The following is a 17,215-nucleotide window of genomic DNA, read 5'->3' on the forward strand; positions in this document are numbered from 1 at the left end:
TTAAATATATCCCAAAATAATTAATAAAATATACATTTGTTGACTATATCCCTAAATAATTAATCTGATTTGGTACTATAGTTTAAGAAATGCACATTTCTATTTTGTCTTAAAATAACCGCACATTTCTATTTTGTCTTGAAATAACCTTCAATACTCGTAATGCATAACCAATTTAGCCACATATATATATATATATATATATAAAAAGTCTTTAGAGTATGAATTGATATATATTTATTTAAATTTTGTTCCATAAAAGTTGAACGCACTTAAATTTTAGAATTATCTTATATACAAATTAGATCATCAATTTTTTAGTACAACAATTGTGAAATGAAAGATCGAAACTTCTAATTATCGTTGAGTTATACTTACTTTGACATTTTAAGCTTAATTAATGCAAACTCTACGTCAATCGCTCTGGATGGATTATGAAATGTTATTGAATAATATTTTGTAGGTTGATGGTTACCTGGCAATAATATGAAGTATACTTTGTTTATTTCAGTAGATTTAAGAATCTTAACAAAAAGAAGAAAAAGAAATTAAATATTTAAATGGAGAGATATGTGATTGGGAAATTAATCCCAATTTAAAAATCAGCACGTTTGTCTTTGTAATTAAGAAATTTCGAGATTAGTTAGTTGTCGTCATTCCTAACATCATACATACATAGATGAAAATTAATCACATTGCTCTACTACCTGACAATAACCAAACTAATATTTATTATTGATAAAAGCAATTTTCATCATTTTTAAAATCAATCAAAAAAATATTTTAAGAAAAGATTTCAATTTCGGTTAACAGTTAATTTTAAGAATTTCAAAATCGTTTTAAAAATCAATTTTCATTATAAAAATGAATATGGGAAGTACACTTCTCAAAAACAAAAATAGTTACGAGAAATTTAAATATTTATAGATAGATATCTATTGCATCGTCATTTTGGATAACTTGGATACTAAATTAAAGCTAAACTCAAATTAAAGAAATAAAAAATGGATAGAATCAAAGGTTGGGTTAGTAATACAATATGTTGATCAAAAGAAGAGAAAAGTGAATTTAGCTACAAATCTCAACAACGTAGCAACAGAAGGAAATAAGAAGACGATCATTGGAAGGGAAGAAACAAACTCAAAATATATATTATATATTATTATATGAGTTAAACAGATAATTAACAGAAAGCCGCCATGGTTGCCCAACTCTGCAAGCTTGGGAATCCACTGCCTTCCACTACACAAAGAAAACCAACAAGATATCCCTCTTAAGTTCTTAACCCCCTCCCCATCCACAACAAAAAAATAAAAGAACTTTTTACTCACTCAAGTTCAAGCCATTATTCACTCCAAAAACTCATTGGAAGGTATTTACAATGACAAATGGTTGGGTTTTATAGAACGACCCACGCCCTATTGAAGGACTAAACAAAAACCAACAACAGAAGAAGTTTAGTCAAGGATGATATACAGGTGCAACTTCAGACAAAAAGTAGAAGCAAAAAAAGAAAAAGAGAAAAGAAAAACCCGATTGAACTACAAATATGACAGAACTTAAAGTAAAAGAACCCCAGAAAAAGAAGAAGAAGAAGAGGCCATTATATTACAGCTGAAACATTTTTTTTTTCAGGAAAAGAACTAACAGAAACCCCAAGAAGAAGAATGTACCTATTAAAAGTACATGAGGTGAAACCTAAACAAAATTTAAAAGAAAAAGGCATTAAATTACAGATGAAACAAAAAGTAAAAGAAGCCAGAAGGAGAAAAACGGGGAGAAGAAACGAGGGTTTTCTTTTTCTTTTTTGAGAAAGAAAGGAATAAAGGGTTGGAAATTGGAAATGGAAGTGTATTTGGTTATTGATTGTTATGCCAATTTTTACCAAAAAGGTCTGGATCTCTTAAAGCCTGGAGATGGGACTGTACTTGTGATCTGTGGCACAGTGAAACCATCATCTGTCCACACTGATCTATTGACTTTTGATGAATTTACTCCCAAATCCTTTGTGTCCTTCAATCCATTATTCATCATTAATCCTGAATTATACGGCGCCGGTGGTGGCCCCTGAGGGACCCAAAGCTCTATACGTTCCGATGATGAAAAACAACCATTCAAATCACCTTCCACAAATGGAAATCCTATCCCATCATCAAACTGCAAAAAAGAGTAAACATAAAAACATTCCTCAAACTTTCTGATGATCAACTTCACACACAAATAGTAATAGTAACAGTAATAGTGACCAACAAACCTCCACAAAAGGAGGAGAGACAGAGGAATCAAGAAAGTCTTCAAAGTGCCACCCAGGAAGCGTCTCCATCAAATACTCCGATATGCTACTCGCCGATCCACCTCCGCCGGTCGCAATCTGACCTCCACCTCCCTTGTTCACTACTGCTGCTGGAGTTATGTTCGTTGGGGCATTAACACAAACATTTGGAGTGCATATCGTTGGGGCCTTGGAAACCGCAGCCACTTTCTTGACAGATCCCTTTGACTTAGATGCAGAAACAACACAACCACCACTCCCAATTGGTTTCTCGCCGGATGGAGATGGCGCGTACAGAGCAGCACTGGCGGAAAGCTTAATCCCAGTTAAAAGAAACCTATCGTGCTTCTTAGTGAGTTCATTAGCCGAATGAATTGGATCATCGCACTCTCTACACAGAATCGCTCTATCTTGTTGACAAAACAAAAACCCTCGCCGCTCCTACAAAACCAGATTCAAAAGCCCCACATAAGAAGAAAAAAAACCAAAAACAGAGCAAACCCCATATCCACGAAAATAAACAAAAATCAGATCTTGGCAAAATACCTTACACACATCGCAAACAGGAGCCTCCCCTGCATCAGGACGTAGCAGAGAAAACCGTCGATGCTTCGAAGCAAGCTTATTAGCATGGTGGACACGGTGATCACAAAGATTACAGAGCGCCGCCTCATCCGCCGTGCAGAACACCACCGCATCTCCTTTTTCACAAACATCACACTGAATCTTCATATCTTTCTGATTATCAGCAATTCAAGAGGAAAAAGAAGAAGAAGAAGAAGAAGAAGAAGAAGAAAAAAATATAAATAAATAAAAAAGGTTTGCCGGAGCAATCAGTGAAGAAGCTGTGAGACTAATGGTGGGATGCAATAATTACAGAATATAATAAGAATGGCGGTACATCCCTGGTGATCCTCTACAGTTGAGAAATGAGATTATTGACATTAAAAAAAGAGGAGAGAAGAAGGAAATGAATTAGTTTAATTGCAACAGAGAGATTTAAAAATTATTAGAGCACCAAAACCCACTTTCTTATAGTAAAAGTAAGAGAATAATTTTTTCTGATGTTCATCTTTTAAAGGGCCACCAAAAGCTATAATGGGGAAACCCACTCTTCAATTTCTAATTTTGTTTTTCTATACACTTTTGTGAAAGGGTAAACTTGTCATTTTGGGGTATGACTTTGAAAAGAAAAAAAAAACTATACCCATCTTGGTTTATATTAAAATTCATACTAATCATGGCTTCATTAACAAAATCAATTGGTTTATCTCTTTCTCTTTGTAGTTTCAATGAAATACTTCGTTCTTGTTTTGTTCCTTATTCTTTAGTAGCTTTTGTTAGACATTGAAATTATTGTTTTTCATCTTTTTATTAAAAATATATATATAAAAAATAGCCAATTTAAGAAACTTTTCTTTGAATAGAAAATAACTTCGATTTTGAATTGTTCTATATTTGGGGTAATATTATATTGGCAATGGAGGTAGAGTGAAAGGAATCGTATTCAATACCAATTATTAATTATCTATATGTTTGTGTTTTAAATTTGAGATGGAAGGTGCCATGACACATGACATATTAAGTAAGACATTACTAAGTCAACTTTTTTTTTTCTTTTTTAGAAGAATAAAATTTAATGGTTAGATTGATTTATGTCAATCACCTAGAGCATAATCGTGTAATCAATTTATCAAACATCTTCGGTCAAAATGTTAAAGTTCGAATCTTCACTTCACTCACTAAAATTTAAAGGGTGATGTGGATTAGTTTTAGAAAAAAATGATAGGTTGTATTTATGAACTGATATCACATCTAAATGATAGAAATTTTTATGATATGAAAGTATGTTAAAAACAGCTTAAAAGAATTAAAAGTTACTATTTATCCCAACATGGTGCACCTTTTTTTTGTGGCTCGATCATAAACATTTCAAAGTGATTGGCTTAGAGTAATTCTATGTTGGGTAACTTCTTAGATGCATGTAAGTAAGTACAAAACATGCTGAAGTCTGTCAGTTTTTATGATTGATATAATTCAAAGTTTTGGTATAGCTAATAAATATTTTAATTTTTCTTACTATTTGTAAAAATGTTTCTATATAAAACAAACAAATAAATAAACAAGTGTTTTTAGTTTTATAAAAGAAAATATATATTGCTCCATACATCCCCATGAAATATTGCTCCATCGCAGTTTGATTGTACGCATTTACATCATTATATTAATATGTGTTCCATGTATATAACACACGTATTAGTAGTATGTTACCTATCTCCAAATTCTTATTCTTCACTTACAATATGTATTATAATTTACATATTATACCACTTGGAAACAATCTAATAGCATACTAAATAACTATAAGAAAATTTAAACCAATCCACTACTTGAATGGTTGTACTAAAAAAAATAAACATTTATATTCATATATTTATAATGTGACGACAATAAAAAGTTTGTGCAAAAAGATACTATTAGATAGTATATATATAAAATGATGTAGTAATTAACAATCAAATTAATATATTAACATCACATGTCATAACACCATTGTCACGATACTATGGGCTATACCCTTTAATTTTAATTTCATTTTATTTATTTGTTTGTTTTTAATGTACGTAAGATTAGAATAATAAACGCAAAAAGGTGCACAATATATAGCACATATCATAGGTAATGGGTCAAAAAAAGTTTGCCATGTGGCCTTTCATTGGATTGAGAGCTGTGGCAAAGTAAAGAAACCAACAAAAAGAAACTCATAATGAAAAGTGTTTTATTTTTTTTATCTTTTAATTACTACAATATGTATTATATAAGATGGGAACTAACTTTAATCTCAATGTTATAATACATAAATAACTTGTATTTATTTTGGTGGCCAATTTAGTATAAATTTATAGTTTTTATACATTCAAGATTCACACTATATGAATTAATGTATAATTTCATCAAAGAAAAAAAATCTATATAAAACATGAAAAACTATAAGTCAAATTGAAAAGTTTTTCTCTAAAGAAAGATCAAACAATTTGTTTTATATTACACTTTTTATTTGGTTAATTTTAAATAACATTAAGATGTATGATAAAATATCGAGATTCATTGTGATAGACCACCCAATAAATTATCATACGTATCTATTAAAAGATCAACATTATAGGTTATTATATATTTATTTATTATAATTTATTATTATATTTTGTAAAAAATTTTTATAGATATATATACGGAGATGTATGTATTTATTTATTAGATTGTAAAGTTAGACACGATGATTTCACGTAATTCAACTCATCGACTTTATTTAATAATTAAAAAATAAAATAAATCTTTTATATGATCAAATCGGTAAAGGTTACTATAACTAATATATAAAATAATCCTATTAATAAAATATTAAATTATCACATTTCAATATTAAAAAAGATACCAATTTAAATTCCTGCCATCGTTATTTTAAAATTGTTTACGAGGATGTGACGATTATATGTAATTTCTATATTAAGAAGATCCCATAGAATAGCTTTTTCATAGACTTACATTTAATTTAAATGCATCTAACTTCACTCAATTTTGTATAATCTATTTAATCATTAAAAAAACAGAAAAATATTTACAACATAAATTTTATGGTAAGGTATATGATCGATAATGCATCATGCAAATACCATACAGTATATACTAATATTGTTGTTTAATCAAAATTATAAGTAATTAATTGAATTGAAACTTTTATATTTTATACATCCAAATTATGAAGACATTTATTGTTAAAAGTAAACTAAGACAATAGAGTTAAGTTTACATTAAATATGTAGTCAAAATGAGGCAGACAATTATAGCAATAAAATTGAATTAAACAATGACTAACATTGATTTATGTAATGTCTAAGCTGTGGTCTTATAAAATTATACTTTCAAAAACTTTTTCTTGGAGTTTGCAAAATGACCCAACAAGCCAAATCTTCTCTATTTATCCTATTTTTGGCCCTATATATCCCATTGATGCTACGTGTAGTTTCATCCTTGTTTGGTGAATAAGTCACATGCACATGTTTGCCTTACATAATTGAGAGTTCATTTCTCTTGAAGCTTATCTTCGGGTAATATCATAGGAATAATTTCATAATCAACCAACTTTTTTTTGGAAGGAATATCAATTTATATCTCTAAAGTTTTCTATTAGAATAATTGAGGGGTTTAGCAACTTTTCAATTAAAGATAATAATGATTATTACTTTAACTTAATTATATATGTGATGTTTCTTTTTTAATAAAATAATTGACTTTATAAAACACCCTTCATTAATATTTTATAACTATAATAAATTCTAAAACTACATAGATTGAAATACGAAAACAAATCTCGTTTCTATAAAGAAATTATTTTATACATGTGGGAAAATGATGTGTTATTGCTTTTAAACAAAGTTCTTTGTGTTTATCATAATTTAAAAATATAATTATTAGTTTGGTTTGTATTAAATAAAGTATATATGTATGTATGTATAACCAGTCATAGAAAAAGATAACATTGACACTTTACCTTTTTGGAAGAGAATCAAATTCTAAGAAAGTGTCATAGATTTCCTTTTTACATTAAAGAAAGGTTCAATAACTATTCCCATTCATGTGTGTACTTTAGGTTAACGATCACATGAATCCTTATTGCTATATAATTGTATAATATTAATTAAAAAATTATGAAGTACTATATCAATATTAGTATCTAAGATCTGTTCTCATATTACTACTACATGCATTATTACTTTAGATCAGAATCATGTCAACTCTAAGTATATATTAGATAGATTTAAGAATATTTCAACTTTTATTAATTAAAAATCCAATTCATTGAGATACAGTTCCAGTTAGTTCAAAATAAATACATTTACATTACACAATGATTTTCGATGAATAATTAGAAATCTCAATCTGAAAATAATTCATCATGAACTAATTAATTAACACAAATGTCTTTTGATTAAGGTGAACGGTAAGGAGGTGTGGGACGAGGACAGAAAATGGCAAAGCATCATCATTCATCATCCTTACCGGCCTGCGGGTGAATTAATCAGGACATTGAACTTTTGTCATCATGTCCACACTCTCAACTGCTCATAAAACAGATATCCCACGTAACTTATTATGAAGGCAGAATTGAAAGTTAGACGAACAACAAAGGATTTCTCTCAGAACCAGTTGAGAGTAATATATTGTAAACCTTTCTCAACGGGGTGTTGAAGAGGATCGAGTAAGGAAGAACTCCGAGGGCTGCCGAAGGAGGATGAAAGTGGGAAAACCATGTGGGTTATCACAGTTGTTATGGAAATGAAAATGCTCCTGATTTTTGTTCAACTCATGGAATTCGAGGGTAAGTTATTTCTAAGTTCACTTTAGATTTGTATGGGATTGACTTTGATTTTCTTTTGTCTGGATTTGTTGAATTTAAATTTTGAAAAATGTTCCTCGCGACTAAAAGAGTTTGGCAACTCCAGATGTTTTAGGGCGTTTGAAGAAGACTCCAGAGTGCACATTTTTTTTAAAAAGTTGGTGTAATTAAGAAGATAGAAATGAAAGGATGAAAGGGAAGACATTGGAGAATGTGAAGGTATAGAAAAGAAAGGGTATCTTAAAGTTTGTATTGGGAAGATGAGAAATTAAAAAAAGAAAAAGAGAAAAAAAGCATATTTCAAGGGTGGATGGGACCTCATGACTTCAATCACAAAATGAAGTAATAAAAAAGAGACATCAAAATGCTTAAAATAAGGCCGCGTTTGGTGGAAATCGAGATGTTATTTTAATGCATAATTCTTGCCCATTGGGGACCAACTGTCCGGACCTTAGGACCTTAATTTTCATTTAATTTTTTAATAATACATGTGCGGTTCGAGTAAACTAACTTATGTTTCTTTCGACTAATATCATGTAACAATTCACTTGACTTTGTAATATTTTGATGTAAAGAAAATAGCTTGGTGACCACCATAAATTAAATAGATAATTTTTTAATTCTAAAATGTACTTCATTCATTATATTACTTATTTTCTATTTTTCAATTTGTATTTTACTAAATATGTTTCAAATTGATGGTATAAATTTTGAGTTTAAATTTCACTTGATTTTTAAATTTAAAAATTTTATATTTTTGCTATTAAGGACTATAAATATACTTGAAACTTAGGACAAAATAGAAACTACATATGCTACAAAAATATATTAAAAGCAACTACATAAAAACTTTAGCGAGTAAAGTAAAATTATACATTTTTTTGTCTTAAATTATTTGATTTCCAAGATATCTAAGTTTACGATAATTGATCAAAAGATAAAACATTTTATTTTCTATATTATTGATTTAAAATATCAATTTAGTTCGTATTATTTTGAGACGGGTTTAATTAATAGCTTCTAATATTTCAAATTCCAATTTAAGCTTTTATATTCTAAATTAATTTTAAATTTACTTTATTCAACGTTTCTTTAGAAAAATATAAATCAGTTAAAAAAATAGCTAATGTAATTTTAATTTAATTATATAATTTTGTAGAGAAAAATTGTTAAAAATAGCAAATTTGATAAAATATTTATAACATATAGTAAAATTTTAAATTTTTATCCATAATAGATATTGTTATATGTTTCTATTAGTGAAATTGATAGAGAGTGATAAAAATCTATCAGTTTTTATCATTAATAGAACCCAAAAGTTGACTATAACTCGTAAATATGTTGCTATTTTTAAGGATGCTCATTTTATTATTAGTGTAATGAACTGTAGGTTAATATGAAAGTAATTGTTTGCATGAAATTTTCAGAGAAATTTGATTCGTAGAGTTGAACTCGAGTTGATGTTGTATTTTTGTTGATTTGATGCAATGTGATTCGATCTATAGAAATTTGATCTTTTGATCCTCCGATTCTCTCTCAACTGGATGCTTACACTTGATTTGGAGGTAGCGGAGCACGTGATGTTCTTGAAGTTGGAGTCTTGGAATAAAACTTGTATCTTCAAAGGAGTTTCAATCTTTGAGGCAGTCAACTTCAGGAGTTAGAAGTCTTCTAGTTCGTAGGAGAATAATTATCTTTAAACTTTATGAGGTCAAAATTTTTCAACCTTTACAAAATGAAGAGAACTATTATATTTAGAGATTTATCTGATGAGCCTTATGGCTTGAGTTCGGTTGGGATATGGACAAGACCCATAGACTTAACCACATAGATTTTGCTCATATTTAGCATTCGAGCTCAATTAAGCTTATATTTTTTTACTCAATTGAACTTAACTAAAGTAAATAATATTTAATTGAACAAAAATAATTAATTTGATCGAATAGTTATGATTAAAACATGTGTCGTTATCAGAATTAACCCATTTATGTTTTTAATTTTAATTTGGGATGCGTATCAATTATTTTAATCAGTCTCAATTTTAATTCTTTGTACTTTTAATCGTTAATTTAGTAATTGATTGTCGTGATTAGTCTAAAAATTTAATATTCAACAGCAATAAAATAATATAAGTGATAATAATGGTTAATAGTGTGTTAAAAGTTGATATTTGATCTTTAATCTATTCAATTAGATAGAAAATAAATAAATAAGTAAAGTGTCGTATGCAGTGACGAAAAGAGAGATTAACTTTAAGGTAAAGAGGTGTAAGGAAGGGATCAAATATAGATGGAAGAAAAACTTTAAATTTTGGGACAATTTGCATTCGTCTTTGAAGTTTGGTAGCACCTAAATTTTAGTTTTGAGTAATATTTGTGAAAATGTTTTAGAAAAAATAATGTATCTTCTTTTATTTTTTAAATTTTTTTATAGAGTAAGTATATATGGTTTTTGAATCGTATTTAAAATGTATAAAACAAAATAACGACTAATTAAATTTCATTATGTGTTTGTAATGAAGTTTCAATCTAAGGTAAATTAAATAAAATTAATTCGTTTCTTTGTATTAAAATTTGGGCATGAATAGATGAAACTAAAAAATGTCGTGTGGTTTCTCTTTGTTTGTTTGGTTGCGTAACAATATGCTCAACCAAATCCAATGGTAGTTAGCCCTAGACGTTTGATTATTTAGCCAATAGTCCAATCCAACCCAAAACGATAAATTGGATCATACTCGGGTAAGTAAATTTGATTCGACTCGAGTCTCAATCTAATTCAAGTTTAGAGATGAAACTTGGGTTTAGATAGATGATTGAATATAAGCTCGTAAATTTTGATGTTGTCTATATCCAAAAATATCTAGACCAAGCCCGTGTAAACCATCAAAACATCTTGAAAGCTCTATAAATAGAGATCTTGACATTCATTTTGGGAGGAGAGGAAAAAAAATAAAAACCTTGGAACTTTTTGTTTTCTTTAAAGATTGAAGCTCTAAAGACGTACATTTACTTTCTTACAAAATTTGAAGATGATGGAAGGTTTTGGAAGTTAAGATCTTTCGACGATGTTTTAAAGCAAAAATCAAGGAATTTAGAAAAATTAAAAGAGAATTCATAAATTAGAACAAACACTTTCTAAACTATTGACGTCTTTAATTTGTCTAAGCAAAAACGCTTAAAAAATAAGATAACTTTCAATTCTAAAAAACTATAACTACGAGAACAAGATATAAAGCAACCAAGACAAATCTATAAGAAAAGTATACATTAGAGAGCAAACTACAAAGTTTGAAAGACAAGTCAACATTAAGAACAAACGGTAAAGTATTCCAGACAAATTCATATTTGAAAACAAACAAATTGTTTTAAAAAAATTAATGTTGGTTTTATGGAATGAATCTCTATTTCATTGATAATTTAGCAGAGGTACAAACCTAAATATACTCAAAGATGAATACATAATAATACCTCTGGAATAATATAGAATAATATCTCCTAAAAATAATCTAATTACATTAATATCCTCCCTCCAACCCACGGTTCGAATCACAAACTTAAGTAAAATCGAGACAAAAACCAAATTGAACAAATCTGAGCGGCTGAGCAGATCTAGGCACAGCGAGAATAGAGCAAAATCGAAGTAGGACAAAAACGACAGGAGCATTTCGTCAGGTCAAAACAGAAGTAGAGAAGGACAAAAACATGATCTGTACTTAGCATAGTGTTTCGTCGAATCAAAACGAAATAGAGCTAAATAGAACAGAAGCAAATCATCGAATCTGAACTGAATGGAACAAAGCATCATATCTGAGCTGAATGGAAATCTAAGGGAGGAGCGACGATGAAATTGAGAGGAGAAGAAACGACGACGAGTTTTACAGATCTAAAGGTGTGATGGCGAATATGAAGGTGTAGAGTTTTTGAAACATATGGACAGTGACTATACAATAGAAAGACTTTAAATGGGTGTGGCTCTGCCTCCGTCGACAAATGGTCCAGGGAGGCAGACAAACGAGATGTGACGGCTAGAATATAACGAAAAAAAGAAAATCTAGAGTTCTTATACCATATAGGTAAATATTTTATATAAGAATAATATGTGAATAAATAGACAACCTATGCAAGATAAATAAGGTAAGAGATGTAATTATGATGATTTTTGTTTTTAAAAAACAAAGAAAAGTAATTTAAAAGTACTTTACAAACAAATAGTTTTTTTTGTACGGCCATCAAAGTACAAACTTTAATATAAATTTAGAATTGGTTTTGAAATTTGTAAAATAATGTTAGATGGAGTTAGACAGAATGACAAAGGTTACCATTGTTTTCTACTCAAACAAATATAATCTTTATTTTCAATATTAATTATGTCTCCTTAAATCATCACAATCAAATACTAATTAATGTTAGATTAACAATTGAAATCATTTATAAATATAGTTAAAATTTAGATTTTATTAGATGCGTATACTATTGACAAAGTATAAAATTTTGCTAATTTTTTTTGTTTTTATATTTCCAACAGTCTCATATACTATGTATCTATTTTGAGTTATATTTAAATATTAATAAAATAAATTAAAAATGTTAAAAATATAATATTTGATAAGATATTTAATCAAATGTAAAAAGTTTTGTCAAGTTTTGAAAAAGATTGATTTTACGAACGAGACAAACACTCGGAAACCTTGTGCTTTTAATTCAATCTTGTGTATGAAAATTAAAAAAGAAATTTTCTTGTGCCTTTTATCAATGTATATTAGTAAAGTTAGATACACTAATACATACGATTAAAGTAAAGCTTAGTCTGACATTGTCTTCTATCCTAAAGGTAGAGATTTGCATACTAAAAAATATTTTCATACAATCGAGTAAATAAGTTGATTATTTATTTCAATTAATTAATTTGTTTTAAAAAATAAATTATCTTTATGACAACCTTCCTTAATAAGATATGTTCTATAGATTGTACATCTGTATGCTTGAGTTCTGAAAAAATGGATTCTCTTTATAGTTTGGAACTTGGGAATGGATAAGAACACGTTTTTGTATATCTTCCCATCGCTATCTAATTTCCTTTTTTACTAATACTATATGCACAAAGTAACAACAAACCATGGATATGCATATATTGGTACGTGACAATGACAACAATATTATTACTTCTCATTTTCTATGGTAAAAAAAAAAGTTTTATATTCATTTAGTAAAAAAAATTATATATTTATTACATACCAAACTTTGGAAGGAATAAAATATACATGATCTTCACATGACAATAATAATAATTTATAATTTAAGAAGAGTTGGGATCATGACTTATAAAACAAAAAGAATATAGCCACTTGTGTGGTACGAGCCACAAAGCCTTTAATATTAGTAAAGTTTATTTATAAAAAATTATAGGGAGTCCAAATTAGAACTTTCGAAGTCATGTTAGGTTAATTATTCAACGTGCACCTCAATGTTGGCCGTAGCCAGGAGCTCAATTTGAGTTTTTGACCTAATCTATTTTCCTTCGACCTAAATGGCTTGTCTTTCGTAGAAATGAAGGAGAGCATAATAGATCGAAAAATTGAGCCGCAAACAAAAGCCAGTAAGTCGAAAAGTGAGATGAGTCGGTTTCAAAAGTTTCAAATCTAAGAATTTACAAAAAAAAAACATTTCTAAAGTGTTAAATCGACCTAACCAGCCAATCGACCTGCCAAAAATCGACTAGTCGATCCTTACTCATGAATATTGAAATGGGTTTGAACATTGAACTGACTAAAAAAGGAGGGCAAGTAAGTTAGTTTGACCTTGGCTAAAGAAAATCCCCTTTTTTTCATGGTTAAATAGGTAGCCCTAAGGTGTGGTTTCGTGTCTCAAATTCTATCATTTTCTTGATGGATAGTTCCCAAATAGTCCAAATCTTCCTAATAACGTATATGTGTGCGCCATGTGCGAACAGGTTGTAAAGTATTAAATAACATAACCATAAATAAATTATTCTGCTCCCCTCTACATTTATCACTTTACTTTGCATAAGAAAATTCACCCATGTGGAATAATGGAAGGTAATGTAAATCTACCACCATCAACTCCTTTTTATTTAAATTATTGTTATTCTAGTTTTTTTCTAATAAAATATTTAAGTAAATAAACAAATTTTTTTCAAGAAATATTTGTCTCATTAATATTTTTTATAAAAATTATTTTAAATGTCAAAATTTCTATAAAAAAAAATACCTACAAATATAACAAATAAATATTTCAATTTATACTAATAGACATATACTATGATATTTTGACTTATTTTATTATATTTAAAAATAACCATATTTTTAATTATTTTTTCTTTAACAATAAAACAAAACTGAAAAAGACTTAACACATCTCTTTTTTCTCTAACGAAAATGCTCCTCAATCTCTAGTAGCAATCTGAACATCTTTCTTAGACCATAATTATTCTTTTAAATAAAAAGTCACATATCTTATTAACCTTTCATTTAACTAAATACATGCATGTGATCAAAATGAGTTTGATATAACAACCTAACGTAAATAAATGCGTAGAATCAAATTATATAAATATAATTTATTCTATAATAATAATAATATAAGTAATAACAACAAGTTCTTGTGAAGGTTTACGAAATTGGGCCGGCCCAGGAGATCATTTCAAATGGGCTTTTAAATTCATCGGGCCGCTATTCAGACATTAACCACCACCCTACTTTACAAAAATATATTAAAAAAAAATGAAAAATGGAATGTATCGTTACGGTGCCGTTTTGTTTTAAGTGATTTTCAATACTCTCCATTTCTCCAACATTATTTATTTTATTCAAATGGAACCTCTTTTTCAATGCTTAGATCCTAAAATTGTCAAAAACATTAAGAAAATACAATAATTTGTAACATATAATAATTAATTTGAAAAACAATAATAAAAAAAGATTTAATTATCGTTTTGATCTCTTAAATAATTTTGAATAATTTCATACACTCCAAAAATGCCTAGACTTATTAAATTGAATGGAAGAACTCACAACTTAAGTATACTTCAAAACTAAAAAAAAAATGTTCATGTGTGTTATTTTTTCTTTTGGAAAGCAATAGGTGTGTGTGAGAAAAGAAAGAGAGAGTGGTATATTTTGATTTTATTGAGTTGTGGTATATTGAGATGGAGAAAATTGTGATATAAATGGTAAATGGTAAAACAATTTAAGAAAACATTTAGAGAAATAAAGAGAATCTTAAGATGATAAAATACAGAAATGGAAAATTGGAATTCATTTGCTTTATGTGAAAAGGAAAATTAGAGTATTTATGTAAAAACTTCATTATCACGGAGCAAAGCTTCAATTTCTTCACCAATTCTGTAATTTCAATAATGGAAGATAGAAAAAAAAAAAAAAAAAACTCTCATTATGGTTTCATTTCTAAAAAATATCCGCATGTTTTACCAAATTGAAAATCGTCACAAACTTTTGAAATACAAAAATTTGAGAGGAATGATAAAAAATAGTAAAACTGAGAAAATATTTATAATATATAACAAAAACTTTAAATTTTATTAATTATAGATATTGATAAAGTAATAGAAATTTATTAGTGAGTTTGATTCGTGTTTGTAAATATTTTAATTTATTTTGTTATAAGTTACAAAATTTTTGAAAAAAATAAATTTGCAAATAGTTAAAAACAATTATGGTACAACCTTATGTTACTTCTTGTAGTTAACTTTGTGTAAATAATAATAATTGTATTAGTTTCAACCTGTAAAAAAGTTACAAATAAATTCAGTAAACAAAAAATTATAAAAGGAGAGGGAATGTATGAGATATTTAGATTTGATTTTATTTTATTGAGTCCATGTTTACTATATCATAAATTATTTTCTTGAGAGAAAACGAGAGAATATTATATGATAAAGAGACTGAAATGGAAATCTTGAAGTCCATGTCCTCTGTTTCAAATGGGAAGAAACAGAGCATATATGGAAAAAATATTCTCTTTCTGTTGTATAAATCACACCCATTTCTTGTTTCAATTTCTCCGGCAAATTTCATTTTCATATTTTTACTTTTGTGATTTCAAGAAATGGTAATGGCAATGGGGAATGTGATGATTCAAGAACCCCATTCGTTAGTGTTAATCGATGGAGGAGTTCACGTTCCTCGGAGGAAGAGGTCCGGCAGCGTTGAATCGAAGAAGGAAGATGACGGAGCGTCCATTTCCATGGTGGAAGCGGCCAAGATTCTGATAGCAATGGCCAACGATGGATTCTGTAAAAGGAAGAAGAAAGAATCTCCTACGGTGAAACAGAGTAAGAAATCTCCGACGGCGAAAAAGAGGAAGACATCTCCGACAGCGAAACAAAAGAAGAAGTCAATGGAGTTAGAGGAGAGTTTTCCGGAGATGCCGGCTTCGATGAGGGATAGGGTTGTGGGGAAGGGCGGTTACGAAATTCAATTGGTGATTCAAAAACAACTTGAGGAAAGTGATGTGAGCAGAAACCATGGAAGATTGTGTCTGCCGGCGAAGAAGGTGAAAACAGAATTTGTGAGAGAAGAAGAGAGGAATATTTTGGAAGAAGAAAATGATGGGAAGAAGAAGAATAAGAAGGGATTGGAAGTTGGGGTTATGGATGATAGTTTGAGGGAAAGTTCAATGTGTCTGAAGAAATGGAAGATTGGGAGTGGGAAGTTTTACTGTTTGATGAAGAATTGGAATTGTTTTGTGGAAGAAAATGGTTTGAGAAGTGGGGATTACATTCAACTTTGGAGTTTCAGGAACAATATTTCTGATAAGCTCTGTTTCGCCATTGTTAAACTCTTGCATGTTGCATGAGGAAGACGAGTTGGGTTACGTATATAGCTTAACTTCGGTAAATGTGATCTCATCTAACTAATTCAAAATGTTCCTACTTTAGTGTTATTAATATAATATAAAACTAATTATGCTGTGATAACCTTTCTCTTTACCTTTTGTTTTGTAGTCTTTGAAAATTGTAAGTTAAATGAAATCTAAAGTTAAGTTGATAATGGAATGAATTCAGTACTTAATTCAATATTTTTTTGTACTCTTAATTAGATAAGTTGGATATCAATTTTGACCCCAAACTATCATTTTGATATTAAAAATGGTCTAAAATAATAAGATGCTGACCAACAAAGCAGAAAATAAGACTCAACAAGCTTATACCATCTCAAATAAAAAGAAAAATGAAGCACATGGTGAAAATTCATGGGATAACTTGGCAAGTCAACCAATCAGAAGACAATTATTATGGCTAGAGGCTCAATGACAAATGCTAGAGTTAAAAAACTTCAAGATGAATTAAATGCTTGTTTACAAGCTAGATTTTCGGTTTTAGTGAAGAGTTGGAACTTCAAGAGTCACTAGAACACCTAAGAGTCATAATGTTCACATGTTTAATGGATCACATCATTTAATGGCAATGTTGTGTCCTTCCATACAACGTTTTAAATTAGTATAAATAGGGTTGTAGTTTCCACATTTTGGAGGAACTTGAATTTGAATGAATTTTTTATTGAGTGT

The 17,215-nt window shown here is 28.8% G+C and overlaps 2 protein-coding genes and 1 long non-coding RNA gene across 3 annotated transcripts; 2 read left to right on the forward strand and 1 right to left on the reverse strand.

The window, feature by feature from the left end:
* Nucleotides 1-1,125: 1,125 nt before the first annotated feature.
* Nucleotides 1,126-3,317, reverse strand: LOC101209573 (B-box zinc finger protein 20). Its single transcript, XM_004152617.3, has 3 exons — nt 2,819-3,317; nt 2,255-2,713; nt 1,126-2,157 (listed from the first exon to the last, which is right to left on the reverse strand). Exons 1-3 carry the CDS (start codon nt 3,002-3,004, stop codon nt 1,882-1,884), a joined length of 921 nt encoding a protein of 306 aa, XP_004152665.1. The 5' UTR covers nt 3,005-3,317; the 3' UTR covers nt 1,126-1,881.
* Nucleotides 3,318-7,186: 3,869 nt separating this feature from the next.
* LOC116402190 lies at nt 7,187-8,176 on the forward strand. The gene is made up of 2 exons (XR_004214641.1): nt 7,187-7,652; nt 7,777-8,176. It is a non-coding gene; the product is annotated as an uncharacterized LOC116402190 (long non-coding RNA).
* A 7,399-nt stretch (nt 8,177-15,575) lies between these two features.
* Nucleotides 15,576-16,615, forward strand: LOC116402220 (putative B3 domain-containing protein At3g49610). Its single transcript, XM_031881434.1, has one exon. The coding sequence runs from the start codon at nt 15,755-15,757 to the stop codon at nt 16,502-16,504; it is 750 nt and encodes a 249-aa protein (XP_031737294.1). The 5' UTR covers nt 15,576-15,754; the 3' UTR covers nt 16,505-16,615.
* The last annotated feature ends 600 nt before the right edge of the window (nt 16,616-17,215 follow it).

The sequence above is a fragment of the Cucumis sativus genome, chromosome 2 (genome assembly GCF_000004075.3).
Source record: "Cucumis sativus cultivar 9930 chromosome 2, Cucumber_9930_V3, whole genome shotgun sequence".
In the NCBI taxonomy this organism is placed as follows: Eukaryota; Viridiplantae; Streptophyta; class Magnoliopsida; order Cucurbitales; family Cucurbitaceae; genus Cucumis; species Cucumis sativus.